Raw genomic sequence first — 26,297 nt, 5'->3', positions numbered from 1 at the left:
TCTCCTTGCCCTCACAAATCTTCCCTTCTCCTAATTTATAATAATTGAGGAAATGCATATGTTTTTTACATTTACATAATCTTTCCTTCAACTATATATATGCTTCTGGTTCTCAAGAGTTGCAATATGGTATAGTAGGAAGAATGTTGGAAGTCAATCAGAAAATCATTGTTGGGTTCCAGTTCTGCCACTATCTATTTTTGAGATCACGGGCAAATAATTTTTCAAAAGAAAAAGCAAAATATTCTTATCCAAGATTTAGACAACTTAGTATAGACTGAGTTATAGTCTGTACTATAACTCAGTCTAAAATAAGGACTTTTATGGTTTTTCCACATATTAGAGCAAGTGCAAAATTAAAGTAGGTAAGGTTACCCAAGACCTTATGGTTCAGTTGTCTAAATTTGTTTCCAGTTTTAAAGTTGTTTTGTTCAAGTCAGGATTCAAAGGTGGCATTTGCATTTACTCTATGTGTTAAGATTCTTTAACGTAAAGGGTCCCTCTCTTTTTCCTTGCAATTTGTTAAACAAAACCAAGTCAGTTACCCTGTAGAATTGCCCGTTAAAGATTTTGTTGACTGCTTGCCCATGGTAGCTTTTAACATGTTTCCTTGTGTCATGTACTTCCTATTAATAGAACTAGGGGCTTGATCAGTTTTTTTTTTTTTTTCTTTTGAGTCATAGTATAAGGGATATTAAAATAGACCAATGAGTTCAAGTCTTGTCATCTTGATGTACCCACACAAAGTTCCTCCTCAGCTTTTCAATTAATGGCTTCAGGAGTGATTGATGGCCATTGCCCAACTCTGATTAGGAATTGTGAAATGGTGATATTCTAACACTCCTGCATTTATTAACTGGAATAATTCTACATATTTTATAAATTCTTCCACTCAATTATTTGATTACCCTAGGATAAGGCAGGATGAATGCTTCTTTGTCTCCAAGTAATCAGTTTCCAAAATAACTCCTTAATACCCCTCCAAAGGTGACTGAATTGGTTTATCTTTGTTTGCTATTAACATTTGGAATGCATAATTTACATATTTAAATTGTTCTGGTCCATTGTAGTTATTATCCATAATCTCTTATCCATACAGAGATTATCAGATTACTTTTGAGAAAAGATGGTGGTATTTGAGAGCTTTCCTGCTTTGGTGAGAACTGATAGGTATTACTGTTAATTTTTAGATGTGAAATGGCACCATGATTTTGTTGGAAGAGAAATGTGTTATGTCAAATCAAATAACATCTCTCAGATTTGTTCAAAATAACCTGGGGGCAAGTAGGTTGGGATATAGATAAAATAAGTTTGGCCATAGGTTGCTAACTTTTGAAGTTAGTATAAAACTATAGTCAACTACTGTTCATTATGTTATTCTGTTGTATACAGTTGAAAAAATCCATAATGAAGTTTTAAAACTCCCATTTCAAGAGTAAAAGTTACCTATTATTAAAAAAGTTTATAACAGAAAACCAGGAGAAAACACACAAACTTACGTTCAGCTCATATCCAACCAGATAGTTTCTGAAAATGATATCATGCAAGAGGAAAAAATATACATGCAAGAAGAAAAAAACTGATTTATTACACAACCTCACTTTCCATTAAAAAAATTTTGGATATTTGAAGTTAAGAGATAGTATGAAAAGTGTGATTCTTAAAGTATTCTTTATTAAGATCATTAAAAGTTGTAGAAACAACTTTATTATTATAAAGGCACAGGGAGACAGTTCTGATAAAATATTCAAATTAAACAGTAACTTACAGTACAAAAGACAATTTTAATGCACATACAAACCCCAAATGTCTGATTCAAAAATATTTTACTGTGTCTATTAATGGGCAATGATTAAAAATATAAATTGCTGCTGTATAATAAATATCTGATAGTGAACATCTTGATAGCAAAGTGAACAAAATATTTATTGCTTTTCACATACATATTTTTCCCTGTAATTTAAAATTCCTAATTCTTTTACTATCTTCTCAATCTTTCCACATAATCTCATGGGGGAAATGGTAGTTGTAACAACTACCTCCAGTAACAATCACTGCTGGCAGTGTTTTCTCACTTCCTGTTTTGCAATCACAATCACTTTTCCAAAGTAACATGAACGTTTGCTAAGCCACATGAAGACAACCCTCTGTGACTGGCATTCTAAAGTTTGTAATGAACACTTATCAAATATAAAAGGTGCTGTTTTGAAAATGTGTACTTTATTTGAAGTTCTAAGTGGAGAATGTTTGACAAATCATTTTACCTACTCCCCTCAAAAGTTTCCTGAAGTTGTAAAAAGTCAGCTTAGTAAAATTTCTAGCACTTAAATGTTTCTTTGAGGGCCAGTTGATACCTGTAATATATGGATGTATAAAAATTAACATAATGCAATCTATTTTATAATGGAGAGACCTTACCCTTCTCCCAGTTTTTATACTGAGATTAACATTATTGATTTCATCATGCTTTTTTGTAGCAACCCAGTTATAGATGGTACAAGCAGAATTTCTATCACAACAGTAAAATAACATGAATGCACCATCTTATCTCAATGCTATTTCAACTTAAATATCTACATTAAAGTATTTGATAATCATTGTAAAGTTACTTAACCATATGTCATGTTCAGACAGTGTGTAGCAGCTAGTAATGTGCCTGGCACAGAGTTGATGGTCAATAAATAGTTGCCGAATGAATGAAAAAGAAAAGAAAAACTTGGCTTTGGTTGTGCACATTTTAATCACTTTCTGATTTAGAATAAGGTCAGTCTAGAACTAAATACTACTGCACACTACACCAAACTTTGCTGTAAGCTAAAGCAATAATTCTAAACAAATAAACAAAAAAAGGATCACCTAGGTCAGTGATAGTCAATTTACATATTGTAACTTTTTAGATTAGCCCACAAATTTCACACATTAATTTTTTATCCACATACTTAAATTTGATTAACAATGGGGTAATGGAGACCAAGTTGGGCAGACTGGCTAAATTATGCTTTTCAATAAAAATTACTAGTCCATCAGTAAATAATGTTATAATGCCCAATTAAACTAAGATGATGACTACCATGTTAATGTCTGCGAAACTACCAATGAATATAAGGTAGGATATCTTTTAAGTCACATATGCTTGGAAGCAGTAGCTTAACTTCTGAACATAAAAGAATAACCAGGGAGATCTGAATGTAACAGTGACAGAGTTCTATTATTGAAAGTGTGATAAGAAGTAGTAGTAGGTGACCAATTTTAAAATCTAACCATGATACTAGATCTAACATTTCTTTGGCATATGCATTACTATCTTGGACTAGTTAGCATTTAAAAAATACTGTGTTGTTTTTTCCCTCAATCAAAATTAATGTTAAGGTGAAGATTGCTAGCATACTCTTCTTAAAGCCTTTTAAAGGACAAGATGACATTTTGCAACATATGCCAAACTTCATGTTTAGTGTACACTTATAGGCATAGAGGGATGTAACTGTTAAATAATCTTAAATGATTTCATGCAATGGTGAAACCACAGAATGTGGAGAGAAAAGTATTTACACAATAAAATATTCAGCTCTGAAAAAACAGTAAACTTGGGAATCTTGCCCTAACAGTAAATGTGTACCGCATAGCACTGAACAAAAACTAGTTCAAATTTAAATAAACAACTAGAGTAACCTGAATGTGTAAAATTTAATAAAAAACATAAAAATGGGGGTGGGGAACACCTACACATCAGAAGGAAAAAGCGGCCTATAAAACAGGCCAATCTAACTTGACATTCAAAGTAAATGCAAGAGATTCACAAAATCATGATAGTAATGCAAACTAAGTCAAATACCAAGTACCCTTTGATACACAAGCCAAAGTAACTATCAGACTCATTTCCAATAGCTTCACGATATTCATTAATCCACTCAGGCATTCAGGGGAGCGAAGCAGTCAATGATAGCTCAAGTCTCCAAAGTGTAAGAACAAACTTATTTGCAGAAGCGTCATGTAATTTTTGAAGTAATGTCTTATTTTGATGTTAACATAAGATCTATCAGTGCAACTTTATCATCTTCTGAATGTATTACTTCCAAATTTCATTTTGCCATATAGTTTTTGGTGGTTTAGTTTCAGCCAGTGCTATTTAAATGGAAAAAAGGAAAGTTCAGCATAGACTACCTCACATTGTTACTTAATTGTGCTAGATATTCACGCAGCTCTTTTGCAGCTTGGAATCTGCCATAGCGTTTCTTTGGGTTGGCACACTCATCCAGCAAGGCCTCTAGTCGGCCATCTTTGGCAATTTCACTTGGTGGATCATGAAGGAGTCCTCCAGAAGTGCCACGCCAGGTGGCATGTCTGGATAAGAGGTTCTGACAAACAGCATAATAATTGTGGTCCACAGTTGCACGAGCACAAAGAATTTCTTTCGAAAATGATAAGCAAGCCTCCTTATCACAGTCATCAAATTTGCTTTCATACCATACATCCCAATTTTCAGGTTTATCTGTGAAAGGGGGAAAAGCAGAAAGAGAAAAATACATTTTAAAAATGTTTTCATTGCTTCCCAAAATACACTTCACTAATTACCACAGTAGTATTTCTTGCTCCAATTGTATTATAATTTTAAACATTTAAATATATTAACTTATATAGAAACATTTATCAGGAGTTAGCCAACGTCAGGCCGAAAGATCAGATAAGGCCCCTACTACTTAAAGAGTTTAGTCTGGATAGAAACTTTCCACCATACAGAGGAAGTACCATACAGAGAAGTAGGACACAATGCTACAACAGTACACAGGAAGCAGTACTCCTGCCTGGGGCTACAGAAGGCTGCAGGGAGAATATCTGATTTAGGTCTTAAAACAAAAGGCTAAGTCTGACAAGAAATGAGGGAAAACAGTAGTGTAGGCTCAGTATAGTGTGTGCAAAGGCAAGGACTTAAGGGATTGTTCCAGCTGATTCAGGAGATAAGTAGTTCACTGAGGCTAGAATGTGAGACAGCTCCTGGAGAGAAAGTATAGAAGAGCCTAGAGAAATAGGTTGAAACTTGGGTGGTCATGAACATGATATGATTTCTTTTACAGGAAGGTAACTCTGCGGGCTCGCGAGTGGCTCAGTGGGTTCAGCATCGGACTCTTGATTTCTGCTTAGGTCATGATCTCACAATTCGTGAGTTTGAGCCTGGCATCGGGCTCTGCACTGACAGTATGGAGACTGTTTCAGATTCTCTCTCTCTCTCTCTCTCTCAAAATAAATACACTTAAAAGAAAAAGAAAAGGTGACTCTAGAATGAAGACGGGAGGGATTAAGATGATGAGAGCAACTAATAGTCCAGATAAAAAGCCACATTGCAGAAACGTAGGAGACAAAAATTAACAGGTAAGTTTAAGTTGAAGGTTCTAAATGGATGACAAGGTCAACAGTATTTACATAACAGGGTTAACATTTCATATGGAGAGAATAAATATAAAGTACCTATGAGGTATTCAGGTAGGCATATCATATGTGCAATTAGAAATTGACTTGAAACTTAGTACTTTAACTTTTTAATGTTTATTTATTTTTGAGAGAGAGAGAGAGAGAGAGAGAGAGAGAGAGCGTGAGCCGGGGAGGGGCAGAAAAGAGGGAGACACGGAATCTGAACCAGGCTCCAGGCTCTGTCTGAGCTGTCAGCACAGAGGCCGACTCAGGGCCCGACCTCACAAACCATGAGATCTGAGCCGAAGTCAGACACTCAGCCGACTGAGCCACCTAGGTGCCCCGAAACTTAGTACTTTGAAGTCAGAGGTACAGTACACATATTTAGAATGCATCAACATAAGAATGCTTGATGGAGCCAAGAGAAGAACTGAATTATATTGGAAAGTGTGTTGAAAGCAAAGAAAGAAACAAAGGGCAGAACCTTTGGGACTTAAGGGGTTGGTAGAGGAGAAATTAGTGAAAAAAATTCATTCAGCAAATCATTATTTGAGTGCCTACTCTATGGCAGGTAAGGGTATATACTGGCAAACAAAATAATAGATGGTTCCTGCCTTCACTGGCTTACAATCAAGTATGTGAAATGGTCATTAAATAAACATTATCATAAACAGTGGAAAATGCTATGAAGGAAACAAACATTTTTAACAGTAGAAAGGTTTAAGAAAGAAACAACCCTCCCTACCATTAGATACGGTGGTCAAGTATAACATTTAAACTAAGCTTCAAAGGACAAGTAGCTACCTATTTATGGGAAAGAAGTGAGGTGAGGCATTTTAGGCAGAGGTCACTGCATTATGGGAAAGCCCAGAAGTAAAAGGTTCATTCAAGAAACCAAAAGGCCACTGTAGCTGAAGCATCAAAGGCAGTAGACAGAGGGATATTAAAAGTGATGCAGATTGTGCCCTGGTAAGAAGTTTGATTTTATTTTTTCTTTAGGTCTCTTTAACATTTCTTTTGTACACAGAGAACATAACTCAATCTTTCACTTGAAACGTTTACAAATATGTTACAAAATTTAAATAAAACATTGGTTCACCTTAAGCGCTTACATTATTTTGTAAATTGAAGTATAATTAATATACATTGTTTTATTAGTTTCAGGTACAAAACATATTGACTCTTCTATATATTATCCAAAGCTCACTATGGTATGTGGTCACCAACTGTCACCATGTTATTACAATATTATTGACTATATTCCTTATGCTATACTTTTCATCCTTGTGACTTATAACTGGAAGTTTGTATTTCTTAATCCTCTTTATCAGTTCTGCCCCTATCCCCTCTGACAACCATCAGTTTGTTCCCTGTATTTAAGAGTCTGGTTTTATTTTGTTTTTTACATTCCACATGTGAAATCATGGTATTTGTCTCTTTCTTCCCGAATTATTTCATTTAGCATAATGCCTTCTAAGTCCATCTTGCAAATGATAAGATCTCATCCTTTTTTTTTTTTATGGTTAATATTCCCTTATACACACACACACACACACACACACACACACACACACACCACTTCCTCTTTATCCATTCACCTTAAGTTGCTTCCATATCTTGGCTATTGTAAATAATGCTACCATAAACATAGGGGTGCATACATCTTTTCAAATTGATGTTTTTGTTTTCTTTGGAAAATACCCAGTAGTGAAATTACTGGATCATATGGTGTTTCTATTTTTAACTTTCTAAGGAACCTCCATATTGTCTTCCACAATGGTTGCACTAATTTACATTTCCACCAATAGTCCGTGATGGTTTCCTTTTCTCCACATCCTCACCAACACTTGTTACTTCTTCTCTTTTTGTTACTAGGTATTCTGACTGGTGTGAGGTGATATCTCATTGTAGTTCTGATTTGCAATTCCCTTATGATCAGTGATGTTGAGCATCTTTTCAGATGTCTGTTGGCCATCTGTATGTCTTCTCTGGAAAAATGTCTATTCAGGTCTTCTGCTTATTTTTTAATAGGATTGTTTTTTTTGGTGTTGATATTTAAGTAGGAGTTTGAATTTTACCTAAAGAACAATGGGAAGTCATTAAAAATATTGAGCGAGGGAGTGATAAGATCAGCTTTATGTTTTAAGAAAGAAACTATGTGAGTAGAAGGAAACCAAAGGATGGAAGAATTGCAGGAAGTTGTTACTTATCAGTCACTTCACGAATTTGGCAATTAGGTAGTTGCTAATGGTAATACAGGATTTTAAGTCAGGTTCTAATGGGTGGAGGCATGAATGGAGGCTGAGGGAGTAGAAACAGGAAGAGTAAACAATGTATTTAAAAATAGGTGAAAAACGCAGGGCCTTGGAAAAGTCTTAGACATATTTGTTTATGGGGGGGGAAGAGAAATTGGATTTTAAGGAAGGAGTGGGAAGCTGAAGATAAATAACGCAACAAGTTCTCAGAGAAGGATCTACTCTGAAATAGAGAAATTAATGTGTATGGTTTTTACTAGTTTAGATAATAAAGGAAAGGACACTGCAGGAGTTGCCACAGAGAAACCTCAGTGTCCTTGTGAAAGAAAAAATAAAGATCATTTCCCAGAAAGAGGTCAGAAAAGAAGGTAAATAAATAAATATGAAATTTTGTAAAGTAGATATTTAAACAGCTTTCCTGGGTGGCTCAGTCAGTTAAATATCCAATTTCAGTTCAGGTCATGATCTTAGGGTTCGTGAGTTCAACCCCTGCGTTGGGCTCTGTGCTGACAGCTCAGAGCCTGGAGCCTGCTTCGGATTCTGTGTCTCCCTCTCTCTGACCCTCCCCTGCTCGTGCTCTCTCTCTCTCTCAACAATAAACGTTAAAAAAAAAAACAAAAAACTAAACAGCCCTTCAATGAGACATTTCAAAAGTGGCCAGAGCTAAAGTAGCACTGGAGCAATGCTCACTATATGAATACACTTGTGTAGTTGTATTTATCCAAGCTTAGGAATTAGTTGGTATAAAACTGTGACATGTATTCCAAGAATGTCTGGATAAAAAAATTACAAGAAATTATTTTTACAAACACTGAAACGAAAATTTTGAAAGTTGAGGTAAGTTGCACAACTTTGTGAATATACTAAAAGCCACAGAACCGTACACTTTATTTTTCAATTTAATGTTTATTTTTGAGAGAGAGATGGAGTGTGAGCCAGGGAGGGGCAGAGGGAAGAAGACACAGAATCTGAAGCAGGCTCCAGGCTCTGAGCTTGAACTCAAACCAGAGATCGTGACCTGAGCCAAAGTCAGATGCTTAACCGACTGAGCCACCCAGGCACCCCTGAACTATACATTTAAAAAAGAAAAGCATGATGGAATCTGATGCGACACTCACAAATGCAGGAAGAAGTAAGTGGGGAATAAAGCACTCTAGCAGGCTGTCTACTCCCTGTGGGAGGATCTACATAGCAAGTCAAGAAATAATCAGAAAACAGTTTGGTGAGTACAGAATCAGAACAAGGTACTGGGAAAAACCTAGTATTTAACAGGATCAAGAGAAGATCGTGCAAAACCTAAGAGTCAAACTAATAAATTTTTGTTAATTTCCTGCATTTCCCAGATGCCATACATTTTTGGTCTGAGTTCATCAAAAAATCCTCCTAAGACAGGAGAAGAGGGGATTAAAAATATAAGACATTCACCATAGAGCAACAATCTTTCAATTTCTTTTACTAAGTAGATTAATTACAGAGTTACAGGCTTTGTCTCTGACACTTTAAAATTCTTGTGGCATTTAATTTTCAAAACACTTCAGACAGTCTGCCCACCTATCCTATGAAAAGCTCACAAATAAATGGAGAGGAAAGTTTTGGGTAAGATGTAATAATGTCAAACCGAAGTTAGGGATCTGCAGTGCTAGAAATCATCTAACGGTTAAACAAAAAAACAAAAAAAAACAAAAAAAAAATCACCGTTGGAACCCCACAGAACAATGGAACACAGAACATCACTGTAAGAGATCCCACAGGAAAATAAGACCTCCATGTTTACTCTGGTAGTCTGTCACTATATAAAAACTTAATTCTGCATTACACTCCTAAACCACAAACTGTAGCAGACTACATGAAAAATACACACACACACACACACACACACACACACACACACACACACACACACAGTATACCTGGACATTTGAACTCAAAGGATATTTTACTAAATATGGAGAAACTCTGACTAAAAGTACAAGTATAATAAACTAGTATGTGTTTACTGACACTGGTCAAAAAAAACAAAGAGGCAAGGCTGCCATCTAAGAAGGAAACTAAAGGTTTTTTTCATATAAATGTAAACTTTATTTTATCATAGAAAAAATCTGTACAAAAAGCAAATCTAAAATTTATATACTTACTTTGTCTAATTAACCTTTTGTCGGCAACCAAAACATTCTCAGCATCCACAATGATTACCTTCCCATCTCTAGGACCAACTGCAAAATTGTCAAAGCTGACGTCCAGGAGGTAGAGTGCAAATTCAAAGTCATTGTTTGTAAGCTGCTCAGCTATTTCCATCAATTGCCAAGCGAGGTCAACTCGTTTCTCCCATGGTGCATTAAAGTAACTCCACAGTTCTTCTCCAACGTAATTTACAGCCACCATTCTTCCACAAGCTCCAAGATATTTTGCAAATGGCCAACCTTCATCAGATGGAAAACTCTACAAAAGAATTATCTTCATATTACAAAAGATCCCGATGAAGATATCCTAGGTCTACCCCACCTCCCCCGATCCTCTTAGCAGAGACTGTTACTAGGCATGCACTTGGTATTTCTTATTATATTCAGGAGTTGAAGAGAAATAAAGTTGATTTCTTTTCTAATTCATAACATTACTATGGACCTAAAATCTTTAAAAAAAAATATTTTTTTTTCAACGTTTATTTATTTTTTGGGGGGACAGAGAGAGACAAAGCATGAATGGGGGAGGGGCAGAGAGAGAGGGAGACACAGAATTGGAAACAGGCTCCAGGCTCTGAGCCATCAGCCCAGAGCCTGACGCGGGGCTCGAACTCACGGATCGCGAGATCGTGACCTGGCTGAAGTCGGATGCTTAACCGACTGCGCCACCCAGGCGCCCCTGGACCTAAAATCTTTTTAAATAGGTAACTTTACATTACAAAGCTAAAACAGACTTAAGTCTTGCTTATCAAAATTTCAGAACCAAACTGATCAACAAAACATAAGCCACCTTCCTTATTACCAAATCTAGAAGTATTTACATTTTCCTTTATCTTTCTAATTTGTTTAAGTACATTCAACCATCCTTTCCTTTGAATGAACAGCACTACAGGCCTATTAGCCAGCAAGTATTTACCAGGCAGCACACACTGTGCTGTACTGGCAAGAAGAGTGAATGAACTAAACAGAGTCTTTAAAATAAAAATTTTAGAGGAGAAGACAGATAGCAAGCAAGTGATTTTGAGTATAACAAATGTCAGTTATTAAGAAGTAGTGTAGGTCCTAAGGGAGCATTTAATAGAGGCTATACCTAGTCCACAAGCGGGCAGGGGTAGAGTTTAGCAAGGGATTCACAGAAGTGTCTCTTACCCCAAGATTGGTAAAAAGCAGTCTGATATCCTATTGATGCAACCTGCACTCCAGGTACCTTTGGTCCCAAGTCAGTTGTTTCCCTTCCTACTCCCACTGTATTTTCTGTTCACCTTTAGCTCAACTTCAAAATTACTTATTATCTTAATCTTCGCAAGGTTTTCTAGGTTTTGTAATCACTGGGAAAATTAACTGGCTAAAACAAAAGTCTTCCATATTGATGAACAAGTCACTGTCAACTCAAATGTCAGGCTTTATCTAAGATACTTTCCAGTGCTAAAATGCCCAACTACAAAAATGAGCATTGTAGTGCAAAAGGATGGGAAGTAATGTTTTAAACAACTCCTTGGAAGATAACATGACTAGAGGAAGTTATGTTATGTGCCATTCCTTCAGCCTAGCATCTTTCCTTGAATTGGGGGAAAAATTGTAAGATGGTATTTACACAAACACTGCAGGGGAAACAAAGGAAAACACTGCAGAATATAAATACAGCTTACTTCTACTGCTAAAAATTGAACAATCTATGTACATTTAGAGAGCTGGAGATGAGGCCTTTCTTCTTGGACCCCTTATAAAAATAATATTAACTTAACTCTGAACTTTCACAAAAGTGAAAAAATTCAATAATATCCTTAACATTAAAATATTTGTCAACTTAAAAGCAAAAGGTTCTTAGAACTAAACTTCATCCATAATTACCTGTTTTCATTTGTGATTTCTTTCAACTGTAACTATTAATGAACAGTAACTGTACTTGTTCTTTGTGTATGTAACTTTCTTTTAAGTTTTAGTATCTGCAGTTTTGTGATAAAACACTAATTATGTAAATTAAAGATATGATAGTATGAATCTTTACATATAGTAAATGAATTGATTCAATTTTAATTCAGATCCAACATCTACTCTGATTCTTTAGCAATTAGAGGGAAGCACCCTTCTCCTCTTGTATCTGAGAATTTTTTATTTCTTATGGATACTGGGAAAAGTGACAGACTGCTCATGTCCAAAGTGAACTGCTAAATCCGGTTTGCTAACCATGTGTTATTTTCAACTTTTTCTTCTCAATTTCAAAATACCTCCATGACCCTGAAAATTTACACAAATGATTACAAAAGATTTAACTGTTTCCCAGAAGTATTCATGTACAAAGTACCTGACATTAACAAAAAAAAGGAAAGCACTAAAAATTGGTAAATGGGAGATTATATACTTTTGTCCTGCAAAAAGTAAAATAAAAAAATTCCCTCATACACTATTGGTATATTATTCACATGCCATACTGTAAAACAGATACAAACATATCTTTGTGAAAATAAAATGGTCTTTGACAACAGGAGAAAAGGGAACCCTGCCAACATCTGCACATGTACAAATGCCTCCTTGTTTTTGGAGACTTTCCAACTGGCAAACGACAGTTAAATATACACTTCATTACCCAAGGCCCTCATAGAAAGGATAAAATATATGAACAAATGTCACAGTGAGCAATTTTATATTCATACAATGATTTTTGACAATGTTAACTAAAATCCTGTTATGCCTCATTTTAAGAAGTGCACTGCAATTCTTTCACATAGCTTGCTATCTAATCTTTTGGAAGAACTTTAATAAATGAATTCACGCTACTAGTTCAGATGACATTTTTTCATTGTATAATCAATATAGTCAGATTTCATTAATGAGAAAAGAATTCTATTGAACACACTACAGTACAAAGAAAATGCTCAAAGGAAGCCGAAATATAATTTTTATTTAAAACAATTCTGGCTTAGCATCAAAGTTCCATGGTCAGAGTTTGAGAGACAAAATTTTAAGATGTTACAGAGTGGACTTGGACTTGTTAAATATATCAAGCAATGAGAAACACAAGTTCTTACTCTGATTCCCAAACTCCCACAGGGCAAAAACAAACAAACACACACACACACACACACACACACACACACACACACACACAGCAGCTAGAATAAGAAGTTTATTGCTGAGGTCCACAGGTTTTATTTTAAAACAAACCTTAAAATCAGATTTTCAAACTGCCTAGAACAACAGACACATAGTTTAAAGTAACCTGACATAAAGTGTGTGTATTTTAATAAGTTATTTACAATTAAAAAAATATGTACAAATACTTTTCATTTGAAGGAAGGAGTCTTTAAACTTGGAATGATTTAACTTCTAACTGGACTGGAGGCACTCCAATTAATTGTTTATGGTTTTTTATCAGGTCTTAACTTACATCAAAGTGTAATATGTAAAGTCTTTAAAACTAAATATTAGTTCAAAAGTGTACAAAGTTACAAAATAGTTATAAAACTATGTATTTCCATTACTGTATTTTTTTTTAATTAAGTTGGTGAGAACCCAAGAAAACTTCTAGGAGTATTATTAGCAATGTAGAAATTAAAAATGGATATTCAAGTATTAAGATACACATGACTGATAAGATTTAAATAAATATTAAATGCCGTCACTGTTAATTTATAAAATATAAAGTATTTTGAGTATGAAACCTAAGATAAATCTCTCTCTCTCTCTCTCTCTCTCTCTCTCTCTCTGGTAACAGAAAACTACAAGTTACCTCTTGGATACCTGATAAAACCCAAATACTACTAATAACAATATTACATGCATCGACAGTAGCTTAAAGCCAAAGTTACAGAAATAAGTAAACAAAACCACTGGTGACATTATATGTACATATTTGATATTAAAGATCAGAAAATGTAGATATCTTATGCTCTTTATGGTATATAACATTTTATAAAATTTGTATACTTAAAAGACAATATAATATACAAGTAGAAAAATGGAATTGAAATCCTAAGAGTAGCTTTAAGGTCCACCTTCACTCTGCATCTCACTAACAGTGACTGTGGCAAAGCCAAAACTTCTTAGAGCTTTAGCCTATTCCTCAGTAAAACTGGAATAATATTTGTACTACCACATATATTCATCAAGGCAACCCAAGGACCAAAAGAAAAATAGTATAAAATATACTTTGCAGATTTAATATTACTTTATGAAGAAATGCTTACCAAAACATTTTATTTTTCCTATTTATTTTATACTTCCTAAATAAATCTGCTAAATAAGAAGTCCAGATATTCATCAAGAGTTACCCTTATTTTCATATCACTTACTGAAAGGCATCTAGGAATAATGAACATCTTCCAAATACAGTCAAGAACTACCAAACTGGAAAAGCATTGTTACTGTCCTCTAGTAGTTTCTAATTTACAATGAAATATATTAGTCACCAAACTTTAAGTAATAAAAAATGTGTAGGGCATCTAAAAAAACACCAAAAATATAAAAAAAATTAAAACTTGGTAACATATATACACATAAACTCAACACTGTAATTCACTTTTCACTTACAATAGTTAAGTACCACAGAATAAATTCTAAGTGCTGAAGTAATCCATCACCTATTTATTGATCAAAATCAACCATCATGATGGTTTATATGATTTATAAAGAAGACGTGAAATCTAAGAATTCTAGAGTTGGAATGTATCTGAGTTGTAAATCTAGTTTAATCTTATTAGCACAGTTTAAATGATTTGCCCAAAGTCACACAGATAAAAGGCTGATACAACCCCTCAATCCAATATCCTCCTGTTTCAGAAGTTTCCAAATTTTGGAAAGGTAACAGTGCATATATTACATACACCTATTATGCAGAGTCTGGGACATATTATGCTGAGAAAATAACGTAAGCTTATACATTCTAAGTGGGATAAATTACATAAATTATCTCATGTGCTTTCATATATATGTTTTTAATTTGACAAAACCTTTGTCAAGTTTTTAAACTGGAATTGCAGGTAAGGGACTGTAGGTTAACTCACATTCCACTGACTACTCAAGTAGCTGGAGTAAAATAGAGTTAGGAGATTCAGTGTGGAATGAAGAGAATATAAATTTTGTATTAAAAAATTCTAGATCTAGCCTAACACCATCATGAAATGCTAAGTAAACAGCTGTAAATAAAACATAGTCCCTATTCGCAGGAAGCTTTTTCAGCCAGAGTTGGGAGGATGGTTGTTAAATACACATAAATTATAAACTACACAATTTGTTACAAATTACAAAGTAAGAGTAGCTGAGAAAGAGTAGAGACCTATTTCAGACTGTGTGGTAAAGAAAGGGCAGCCTCTCTAAGGAAGTGCTACTTACGCTGAAATCTAAGAATGAAAATAGTATTAGATAGACTGGGGAAGGGGCAGTCAGAAAGTTCGAGGCACACAGTACAGACAGAAACCATCTTCTCAGAACTGAAAAAAAGGCCAAATCACCTTCAGAAAAATAAATGAGGAGGAAATGGCTTCAGGTAATAGTCTGGAGAGGAAGGAAGGGATCAAATTATGTTGGGACTTACACAATAAAACACAAACTCCTCAACATGGTCTATATGCTTTGGAAAACAACAACAACAACAACAAACAAAAAAAGGCTTAACATTCAGAAACACTGTACATACTGGAATTAAATATCCTGTGACATGTTATTCTTAACAACAACAAAAAGTTTTTACAATTAAACAAAAAAACACAAGTTTTTACAATTATCACAATACCCTTTAACAACCACTGTCCTACCAGATTACTAAGGCCATTTTATACTGTCAGAACAGTTATTTTAAAAACACATACAACATACAAATAAAACAGATTAAAATAAAGTTAACTCTAGCACTTGTGATCTATAATCTTTTTCTTTCTCCTTACATGACCAAAAGTAGGATTTGCATACTAAATTTAAAAGACTATACTTCCTTTAATACAGGAAATAAATTATTTTAATGACATTTACTAACTCACAACATTCCATTAAAAGGAATGTAACTTTGAAGTTTACCTAAAGAGGAGATGTATTACAAGATTCACTTTGTAAAGAAGAGAATCCCTAGTACAAAGAAACTGACTTGAAAAAAAATCTATTATCAAAACATACAATCTAAAGTCTATAGGTTTTCTACAGGACTGGCATTTCGGCACACACACAAATTTAAACTTGGGAATGCTTATAGAAAATGAATGTTACCAAAAGAATAGATTCAATTTGTTTCGAATTATTTTTAAAAGCCCAAATCTGAACAAAATCCCACTGTAGTAATGCATGTTATAACAGCTGTTCACAGAGATTAGTCAACTGTACTGGTGACAGACTAATGTGTTCACAGTTTTGTGAACTGTCTGGAGGGGGAACATAGTAAAATTACTGGGATAATTTAATGGTTACCTAATTTTTGCTAAAACTTCTCTGAGACTTTAGCTTCTTAATTTTATACTGCCAAATAGTGGCCAAACTCCATTGTAAATAGTATAGAATCTTAATAATCTCAAGATTTTCAAGTTAAGAATATGTTCTATTTACTTCATTAAGTAACTTTTCCTTAAGTTTTTATTTACTAATTTTGAGAGAGAGAGAAAGAGAGCATGTGGCGGGGAGAGGGGCAGAGTGAGAGGGTGAGAAAGGACCCTAAAAGCAGGCTCCACGATCTCAGCACAGAGTCTAATGCAGGGATCAAACCCATGAACCATGAGATCATTAACTACCTGAGTCAAAATCAACAGTCGGACCCTTTACTGACTGAACCACCCAAGCACCCCTAAATAATTTTCTGAATGCCATCTTCTACCCACCTCGAATTCCAACAATATTAAGCAATGCCTTTAAAATACCAAAGTTATGTTATTTCACTGAATATCATGTCAACAGCTATTTCCAAAATTGGAAACTAATGTCAAAATGCATCAACAAAAAATTTGTATAATTTTAATAGAAATTAATAGTCTAAGATGAATAAATACACTCTCCGTACCAAAACAAAAAAAAAACAAACCCACTTGGCCACATATTTTAAATATGCGTAAATTTACTAGTTTCAACTGATGTTTTCTTAATTACTGTCACAATCAGAAAGTGTGATTCACATTTCTAAGTTGAAATACGTATCTATAAACACCATACTCAAACACTGACTTCTAATAAGACAAAATTTCCAAGAAAGAAAAAGAATATAATAAGCTTCTTTTGGACCCACTAACCTAAGAATGCTACCTTGCTTTCTTCAGTCAAGACTTGATTTCTTTCAAGAGTCTGCCAAGTAGAACAGTAAGTAGTAACTTACTTCCCTGGTTCCTTAAAAATGTAAGCAGAATTAACATCACCCTTCCAAAAAAGCCTCAAATATCCTCTGGTTGCAAAGTATCTGTTAGACCTAATGCCTGGTTTTAGATTTGTGTTTCTGTTGTTGCTTTAAACTCAATAAAGAAAACAAAACTCTTGGTTCCCCTACCCCAAAGCCTGGGGTTCCTCATCATCATAAAGAATTACTCTCTAGTTAGTTGCTCAGACCAAAAATCCCAGGAGATAGACTTTATTTTTCTGTTCCGTCACACCTTACCCATCAGGAAGTCATTTGAGCTACTTCTCCAAAATATATCGGTTCTGTCATTTTTATAACCTTCATCGCAACCATCTTAATCCAAACCACCATGCTTTCCCCCAAACTTGTGCAAAAGCTTTTCAGATTTCTCTTACCCCATACACCCCATTCTCCACAAACCAAGCCCTACTCAAAACACTTCTACTGTTTCACATTGCTCTGAAATAAAATCCTAAACTCATTTAGCAAGGTTACAAGGCTATATAGGATATGATCCTTGTCTCCCTCTATGATCTTCTATTCTACCATGCTTTCCTACTCCCATGCTCTTTACTCCTCTGGATTTGCAATATCTCTTGTTCAAAAACACTGCCCTCAGATCTTTGCACCACTGGCTTTTTCTCCCATTATTCACACCTCAGCTAACCTGTCATTTTTCCTGACCACCCAATTTAGAATATTCTATCCCCAATCCAATTCTCCATCACAAGAGTCTGCTTTATTTTTGTAGTATGTAAAATCTGAAATTACCTTGTTTTTTGTTTGCTGTCTACACCTAGTGCCCCAGAACACAAAGGCTGCACAAACTGTGACCTGGCCTGCCATCTTCACTGTACCCTAAGTGTATATAGATCAGTTCCTGGAACTACTGAGCAATGCCACAGAATTCCTGCCAGATCTTTTCACCTCATAGTTAAAACTCCAAGTGTGCATGAGAAAGGCAAAATATGGAGACCCTGAGGCAACATACCTACCTCAGATAATAGATCTTTTTTTTTTTTTAATCTGTTTTAATGTTTATTTTTGAGAGAGACAGAGCACAAGCTGGGGAGGAGCAGGCAAAGAGGGAGACACAATACAAAGCAGGCTGCAGGCTCTGACCTGTCAGCACAGAGCCCTACACAGGGCTCTAACTCATGAACCCGAAGATCATGACCTGAGCCAAAGTCAGAAGCTTAACTGACTGAGCCACCCAGGCACCCCCATGATGATAGATGGAACTTTTAAGATTCTGTCTCAGAGTCTAAGAAATTACACCAGACCTAACCTTTATTTCTAAAATTATCATTTAGTTTCTGTACTATTTAGAATTATTAACCTGTAATAACTTACAGAGAACAAGTGAACTTTTGCTTTATATTACTGAATCTTTATCTAAACCCTATTTCTTACAACAGTCTTTCTGTTTCATGGGGGACAAATCCCTAACCCTCCTTTTAATTACTACTCAAAAAAAACCTATAGCCTAAAGCTGCTACAGAGGTATTTAAGATGTGTATATATGCAAATAAGGTAACATTTTGAAGGTTTGTCAAAGGAAGAGTAAAATGTGTATTTCTAAGATATCAACATAACGTACTAAAGAACTTTTCAACTACACCTATCTAAAAATGAAATGAGTTGATTTGCAAAGTAGTAACATATTGTAAAAAACTTTACAATTAAAGACATTTTGTGTATTTTACTGAATAGTTGCATCTCCTTTAATCTTTAAAACAATCTTGTTAGATAACTGTTATAATTCCTATTTTTTTGATTAAAAAACCGAGGCTCTAAAACTTTAAGTGACCATTCAATAGCTTTGAGGTAGTAGAGAATGCTATCACAATACTGCCCCTACCGCTCCTCTCATCCCCCCTGACCCCATCCACAGGCTAAATCCCATTTATCCTTTAGAACTCAATTCCTCTGTGAAATTTTTCCTGGTATCCACTCCTATAAAGATACATTAAGATGTCTGTCCCTAAACGAGTCATTTGACAGAGTGCAGGCACCTTTTTTTTTTTTTTTGGTAGGGCTTATAATGCTATAGTGATTGTAATATTCATTTATATACGTACCTCCTACATAGTAAGTTACCTGCTGCCTAGACAGATCCTTTGAATCCACTATTTACCAAATGAACAAATAAAATCCAGTTCTACAAGTCCAAAGAGCTTCCAGGCATTTCATAGATAACTCCCTATCAAGAATCAATTTTAGTAAGGACATACAAATTGGATAAGAGATTTGATTACATAATTTCAAACCTTTCAGGGACTATGACTGGGATGTGTAACCATCCACATCTTACAGTAGTAATTTACAATTATTTACGAACGTTCATTATAAGTGCAGGGAAAATGCAGGGCTTATATTCTAAGGTAGTAGTAGTTTTATACATAATGAATGGAAAGTTAAGAAAGAAAAAAATGTCAGCATTCTGTGAAGTTAGCAGTAATGACTGCAACACAGGAAGTAGGCCAGAGACCATAAACCAGAAAAACAAAATAAAAACCAGTCTGATGATCCGCTAAGAAACTAACTACCCATGCCTAGAAAGCAGACCCCAAAAAGTAAGCTTATCTATTCCCTAACATGTGAGGATTATGTGCTGATCCATGTGGTGGAAATATGAAGGGAAGTAGTTGGAAGATCAGACAAAACAACAGAAAGGACCTCAGAATTAATAATGGTGAGAAGATATGAATAAATTCAGAAAATAGGCCAGTGGAGCAAAATTATTTTGCTCCACTGATCTGGAAGTGGTGCTTTCCTAAGAGTGACTGCCTGTTTCTATGGGCTTTCCAAAATAAAAGTCTCTTTTTGGATGAGAGGTAGACAGAATTATTTTATTATTTCAGTTTTTTCATCAAGTGTTGATGCAACCTCTGAGGAAAAAAAAAGCAGAAAAACAATAAAACCTCTAGATTTAAGGTTATGAATTAGATAAAAAAGTGCTCTATTTAGAACTACCTAGTCAGAAACATCTCTGAACACTAAATCTGGGAATGCAGTTACCACAATTGTATCTAGTGGGAGAGAAGTAGGTGGCTCCCTAAGCTATTACTTGGCAAAGAAACTCCCGAGACAGTCTGGAACATCCTTTCAAAACTTTGCTACTGCCCCACAAGACACTAGGCTACATTTAGCTCCGTATTTTTTCCCTTTAAAGGCAATCTTTGTTTTTGTTCATTTTGTTTGAAACTGATTGTGGCTATGTAAAAATTGGGGAGGAAGGCAAGCTTGAAACAGGGTTCTCCAACCTGGTCTTCTCATACCCTCTTACCAGGAAGGGACCAAGCACCAAAACCCCCAATCCTCTTTTAGAAGTTTAAAATTACCAGTTAAAGTCAAGCTTAGAAAAGAAGTAGAAAAAGAATAATTTTTCAAGTCAAGAGTGTGAGACTCACAGTTATTGAGGCTAAAAAGGAAAAGGACCTACTCCAATAGCTTCATTTTATAGGTAAGTGAGTCCCATAAAGAAGTTTATCAATTTGTCCAAAGTAAGACAGTTGGTTAAATGACCATAATCTTTTGTTTACTTCAAAAACTGTATATTAGGCAGTACACATTAAAAATATTTTTCCTTTAAGAAGGATTTGTCAAGGACAAAATAACATTCAAAGTTTTCTGTAAAAATTTATCTTGTAATATAGGAATGGACTAAATTAATATAAATAAGTAATGGCTTATAGTCTAATAACTACCTTTAAAGTGATCCATATTCCAACCAAACTTCAAACCAACTGGTCAAATACACTAGATACAGTTACTTTTACCTTATTTAATGTCTAATATTTATTGAGTGCTTACTAGGCATGTGGCACTATATAATGTGTTTCGCATGTATTATGTCATGTACAAGAATTGAAATAAAAGTTAAAAACCCACACTGTAAGTGACAGTTACATACTGTAAAAATTAAGGAACTCCTATTAAACCCATGATGCAGGAAATTTAGGAAAAAGTTCTACAAATGTAGTGAAACAAATTTCCATTTCCTTCATACTACACAAACATGAGCTTTCTTTATTTCTGTAAGTAAGACTATCATCACTATCTCTAGGTCAAGTCAGATATACAGTTTGGGCTTCAGGAAATCCAGACAGCATTTTTCTTTAACAAACACACAGCTTCTATAAACTCAAGAATAGGGAACTACAAATATTGGTAGAAAATTTACCAAGAAAATAACAGAAAACATCTTGCCATCTTGCCAAACACTTTTAACATCTTGATTTTCCAATATTCCAAGAATGCTATTAACAATATAGAATAAACTGGGGCGCCTGGGTGGCCGACTTCAGCTCAGGTCATGATCTCACAGCTTGAAGGGGCTCGTGGGTTCCAGCCCTGCGTCGGGCTCTGTGCTGACAGCTCAGACCCTAGAGCCTGGAGTCTGCTTCTGATTCTGTGTCTCCCTCTCTCTCTGCCCGTCCCCTGCTCATGCTCTGTCTCTTTCTCTCTCAAAAATAAATAAACATTAAAAAAAATTAATAAAAAAATATAGAATAAATAATTCCCTCTCTCCATTTTTTTTCCACTCTCCATTTTTCCTCTCTCCATTCTTTTCTGTGAAAAGAAAAAGTATCAAAGTAGAAGATAAAGGTTCTAGCATTTTGTTACTTGATGTTCACAAAATTTTTTTAGAAGATGATAATCCTATGGCTGAAAACCTTCCTTTGAACTAGATAAGCTGCTGTAAGGGCTAGTAAAGCTATCCAACAATAAGAAGGGAGTTGTACTTTCATACTATTTCATACTGGGAAGGCTGTGTTACAAATCTATATAGCCTTACATACATAAGGTATGAGTGTAATAAGTCTTACAGACTTTTAATACCTTTCATGTCTTCTTTCAAGGCATAATAGAAAATTCAATTTGTTGTTTCTTAACATCAGAAGAGGCGATTTTTAATGGGCTAAATTTACATACATGTTTTGGTTCAAATATTTATTTTGGAAGCATGTTTACCACACTAGAACTTTTGTTAAGAGCAGTTTGATGAAGTCAGTTCAAAATACTTGTTTTTCTCCAAAGTAGTTTTTGGACAATATAAGAAAAATCTAATTTGTGACCAACTGTCCAAAAATTCAATAAGTAGCTCCCTCTCCTGGAAAAAAAAAAAAAAATGTGAGCTCCTCTTCATGCTGTAAAATACATGCTTGGATCTTTAAAAATATTTTTTAAAATACATGAACCAAAAAGTACATCTATACAGCCAAATTTTCTATCATTATTAATACCACATACTATCATAAATGGCTATTAAGTTTTATAGAAACTATATAAATACTAAAATTGTACTTGTTTGTCTAGTTAACAGAAAGTAATTAAACATCATTGACTTAGTGTGTAACAATCTTTGTACCTAATCACAGAATTTTAAGACTCCTTTCACTGTAGTGGTTTTATACCATTATCAAACCTTAATTACATTGTTCATACTTCTTAACTATTTTTTTCCAAAAGAGGAAAGGGTTCTATAAAGAAAGTAGCAGCTCTAGGAAAATTTCTTATTTAAAAATAAATCTTATTCAACTTGCTTGTCATCGTGTTAAAAAAAAAAAACAACAATATGAATGACTGGTATTAAGGACCTCAAATTTATATTTCTCATATCACTCAATAGTTAGAGAGCTAGGTTGCCTGAATTTAAAATGCAAATACAAAAGTCAAAATTAACAATGTTGATAAGTACATGTCCTCACATACTAAAAACAAACTCTTATCCCATAACCTATCTCTCACCCACCCACCAGATCAGAGCAATTGTGTCACTAAGTTTAAATTACAAGAACACAACTGATTTTTTTAAAGTTGTTTATTGCTAAAGATGAAAACAGAGAAAGAGTTAAGTCTGAGGGAAGAGTTAATCAGAAAACAAGATACAAGCACACTTGGCTATCTCAACTATAAAGTAAACTGAAAATGTCAAGACAACTTCAAAATTCAAAAAATATAAAAGCTTCTCATATAAAGCAGACTTACCATAGTGCAAAATGAATGCCAAAATATTTGTATAAAGCAGTGGATAATGTTATTAAAACATTAGTCCTAGTATTTGTTGATTCTAATACATCAATACTCATAATTACCTGATAAAAATCTTTCAACAGGCACCCTCTATTACAAGTGAGAAAATGTGTACTAAGATAGCTCCTTACTAAATCTTGACAGACTATTTGCAAATACACTGCTGAAGCTTTCTACAAGGACCAACATTCCTAATACAAACATCTCCTTCCTAATATAAACATCTATTTCTCCAAGAAAAAAGATAAATGAAAAAAAAGTTTCAAATCAAATGTATATAAATGAGGACTTAAGCTTCACAGGCTGACTGCTTTTATTGAAATTATTTGGTAAAATAATTTCTTGTAGGGAAGTTTACCCTCTAAATTTTATATACCATTCATTGTTAAAGAGAGCAGTGTTTAATATACAATCTGTACTTTCTATGTGACTCGTTACATACATCCTATGACAGCTTAAAATTTACGAACACTCACACTAAAGTCTTGAGGCAAAGTATTTACTTCGTGTTAAAATTACTTGGCTGAACTAATTAAACGAAGCTGGTTTCTCTTAGCTAAGTTGGGTGATGGAGAACTTGAGAAAAGAAATATAAATGAATACCATATATTCCTATTCACGCGCTTCAGATTAAAAAAACAAAAGAAAACCAAGAATCCTGTACAACCACACCCCCCACTAGTGACAATCTCAGCAGAACAGAAAGAGAATGAAGCATAACAAAGTTACTTGTGATTAATTTTAAGTTATCCTCCCCACCCTGTATTAGATAAACAGCAAAACAGGCATGGAAAAGGAGCAAGGTAACTTTCCTGCAATTACAGGAGGGATCACAATCCCACATTAGTCACCACTATCCAAGGACACCGCACTGAAGCTGGGTGGGAATGTGTAGAAATTCAGGAACTACTCCAATGGTCAACAGTTTTTCGGGTTTTGTTTTCTCTTTTTGCGGTCACCAGTAAGAAGATGCCAACCTACTCGCCCCTAAAATGTACGTTTGTTTTCAAAATAAAGTCGCGTGAGAGCCAATAACTCAACTGGACCAGAGGTGAGAATCTCCTTCCCCTGTTTCTCACCATGGCCTAACATGTCATCTTCTTCCTGCAGTCAAATTACTACATGAATACGGCAGGTCACAGAATCAGGATGAAAATGTCGGTCTTGGCCTCAAACCCTCCCAGTCCAAGTCCAAAGATGCCTTACTTTCTCCCCTTCCTAGTCCCACTCAAAGCACGATTTATGGATTAACCTCATCCCTGACCGCAGTCTCCATTCCCCAGCTTTTCCTCAAATTAGCTGCCACATAAATGAGTTAAAGAATAAAACAAAGACTTTGGGGGCGAAGTTAGACCAGCCACAAAGAGTACTGAAGGGGAGAGCAAACGCGGTACAGAAACACTTGAGAAGAACTAAGAAAGATCCAAGGGCTCATGAACAGACTGCGCCGTGGAAGCGCAAACCCCGGCTGATAAAAGCAGAAAGGCTGGGAGAAGAGCCCAAGGAAACTCACGAGAGACATTTTGGGAACGTACAAGACGCGCTCCCTCTGGTGTTTAAAGGATCCGCAGTCAAATCCAAGATGCGCTCGAGTCTAGGTGCCAAGAGCAGACTCTTCACCAGCCAGGTCGCCCTCCGCAATCCGACACAGTGCCCAAGGGTCCCCCAGGGCCGCCCCCTTCCCACGCCCGCAGGCTGGCCCAGCCGGGCCGGGTCCAAACTGGGCAACGAGCGCGGGTGTAGCCACTTCTCCGACTCCAGTTCGCCCGCGCGGCCCTTCCCGGCAGGACGCCCCTCACCCGGGCTCCGCGCCTACCTGTAGCACCAGCGGCTCGGGGTTGAAGGCCAGGGTCAGCAGCAGTTGCATACGCTCCGAGTCCTTGAGGTTGCGCAGCAGGAAGCTGCCCGAGTCCTTGGTCTCCGCGTAGCGGCGCACCAGGCGATCGAGCAGGCGCTGCGAGGGGCAGTGCACCAGGTCGGACCAGCCCTCCACCGCCTCCGGCGTGAGCAGCCGCACGTCGCCGTTGAGGCGCGCGAACTCGGTGCGGGGCATGGCCTGGAGCAGGTCGCAGCGGGGTCGGCCAGTGGCCCGTTTGCAGATGCTCTGGTCGAGCTGCGCCAGCTCGCGCTGCGAGCCGAGGCGCTTGAGCACCACTCGGCGGCGGCCGCCCTCGCGGGGCTCGCCGTACTGCGCGAAGTAGACGTTCTTCACGTTGAGGAAGTCCAGCAGGCGCAAGCGGCCCCACGCCTCGAACACCACCTGTCCGTTGAGGAAGCGGCGGCACCAGCTCGTGCCGAAGCACGCCGGGCACTTATTGAGCTGCAGGAAGCGCCGGTCGGCCAGCTCGTTGCGCTGCCAGGAGGCGAGCAGCGACGGCGAGTGCAGCACCATCAGCACCAACAGGCTGCCCAGCGCCGCCAGCTTCAGCGAGCGGGACAGGCGGCCCAGCTTCGGGGGCACCAGGCGCCACATCCCGCCCGCCGCCCGTCCACACGCACCCGGAGGGCGAGGGCACCCCGTGGGCGCCCCCGCCGCGCCGAAACCCGAAGAGCGACCGGCTGGGGCCCCCGGGCGAGAGAAGGAGCGAGGTCGCGGGCTGGGGCAGGAGGCGGAGTAGGTGTGTAAGAGAGAAAGAAGAGGAGCGGGAAGGAGCCGACCAAAGCAGGCTGCGACTTCTTCCAGTCACTAGACTCCACAACTCTCGAGCTCCCTCCTCCGAGCTCCCCGCCCTCCGACTCCGGCGGCGCCTCCTTCACGCCAACCAAGTTATAGAGGAGCGGGAGGGGGAGGGAGCGCGGGGACCCGACGGCGCGCGTCCGCGCGCGCGCACGCGCACTGTTCGCTCGGGGGCGCGAGAGCTGCGGCGGCGGCCGCCTGTGGGGCGAGCGGGGTCTCTGAGGAGAGGGAAGAAGGGACTCACGGAAGGGGAAGAGAAGCTGGAATGTCTCACAGCGAAAAGTAGCAACAGTGTAGGAAGGTGGGAAGGATGAGGTGCCCGCGCGTCCCTGACGCCTCACGCCCCGATTCGTACGCGCCGGCTCTCCAGAGAGGGAGAGGGGGCCAGGGGGCGGGGCTGGTGGGGCGGAGCGAGCGCGTCGCGCGCCGCCCGG

At 37.0% G+C, this 26,297-nt stretch overlaps 1 protein-coding gene across 1 annotated transcript; it reads right to left on the bottom strand.

Moving 5' to 3' along the window:
• Nucleotides 1–1,652: 1,652 nt before the first annotated feature.
• Nucleotides 1,653–25,934, bottom strand: DIPK2A (divergent protein kinase domain 2A). Its single transcript, XM_040480407.1, has 3 exons — nucleotides 25,003–25,934; nucleotides 9,797–10,100; nucleotides 1,653–4,489 (listed from the first exon to the last, which is right to left on the bottom strand). Exons 1-3 carry the CDS (start codon nucleotides 25,657–25,659, stop codon nucleotides 4,158–4,160), a joined length of 1,293 nt encoding a protein of 430 aa, XP_040336341.1. The 5' UTR covers nucleotides 25,660–25,934; the 3' UTR covers nucleotides 1,653–4,157.
• Between the last annotated feature and the right edge of the window lie 363 nt (nucleotides 25,935–26,297).

Source organism: Herpailurus yagouaroundi, unplaced genomic scaffold (genome assembly GCF_014898765.1).
Source record: "Herpailurus yagouaroundi ecotype Mexico unplaced genomic scaffold, PumYag 159, whole genome shotgun sequence".
Lineage (NCBI taxonomy): Eukaryota > Metazoa > Chordata > Mammalia > Carnivora > Felidae > Herpailurus > Herpailurus yagouaroundi.
This window is presented reverse-complemented; position numbering and strand designations above follow the sequence as displayed.

Coding starts and splice junctions, on each gene's coding strand:
- DIPK2A (XM_040480407.1), bottom strand. CDS start 25,659: ATGTGGCGCCTGGTGCCCCCGAAGCTGGGCCGCCTGTCCCGCTCGCTG. Junction 10,101..25,002: donor CCGAGCCGCTGGTGCTACAG/GTAGGCGCGGAG, acceptor ATTCTTTTGTAG/AGTTTTCCATCTGATGAAGG. Junction 4,490..9,796: donor CAAAAGGTTAATTAGACAAA/GTAAGTATATAA, acceptor CCCCTTTCACAG/ATAAACCTGAAAATTGGGAT.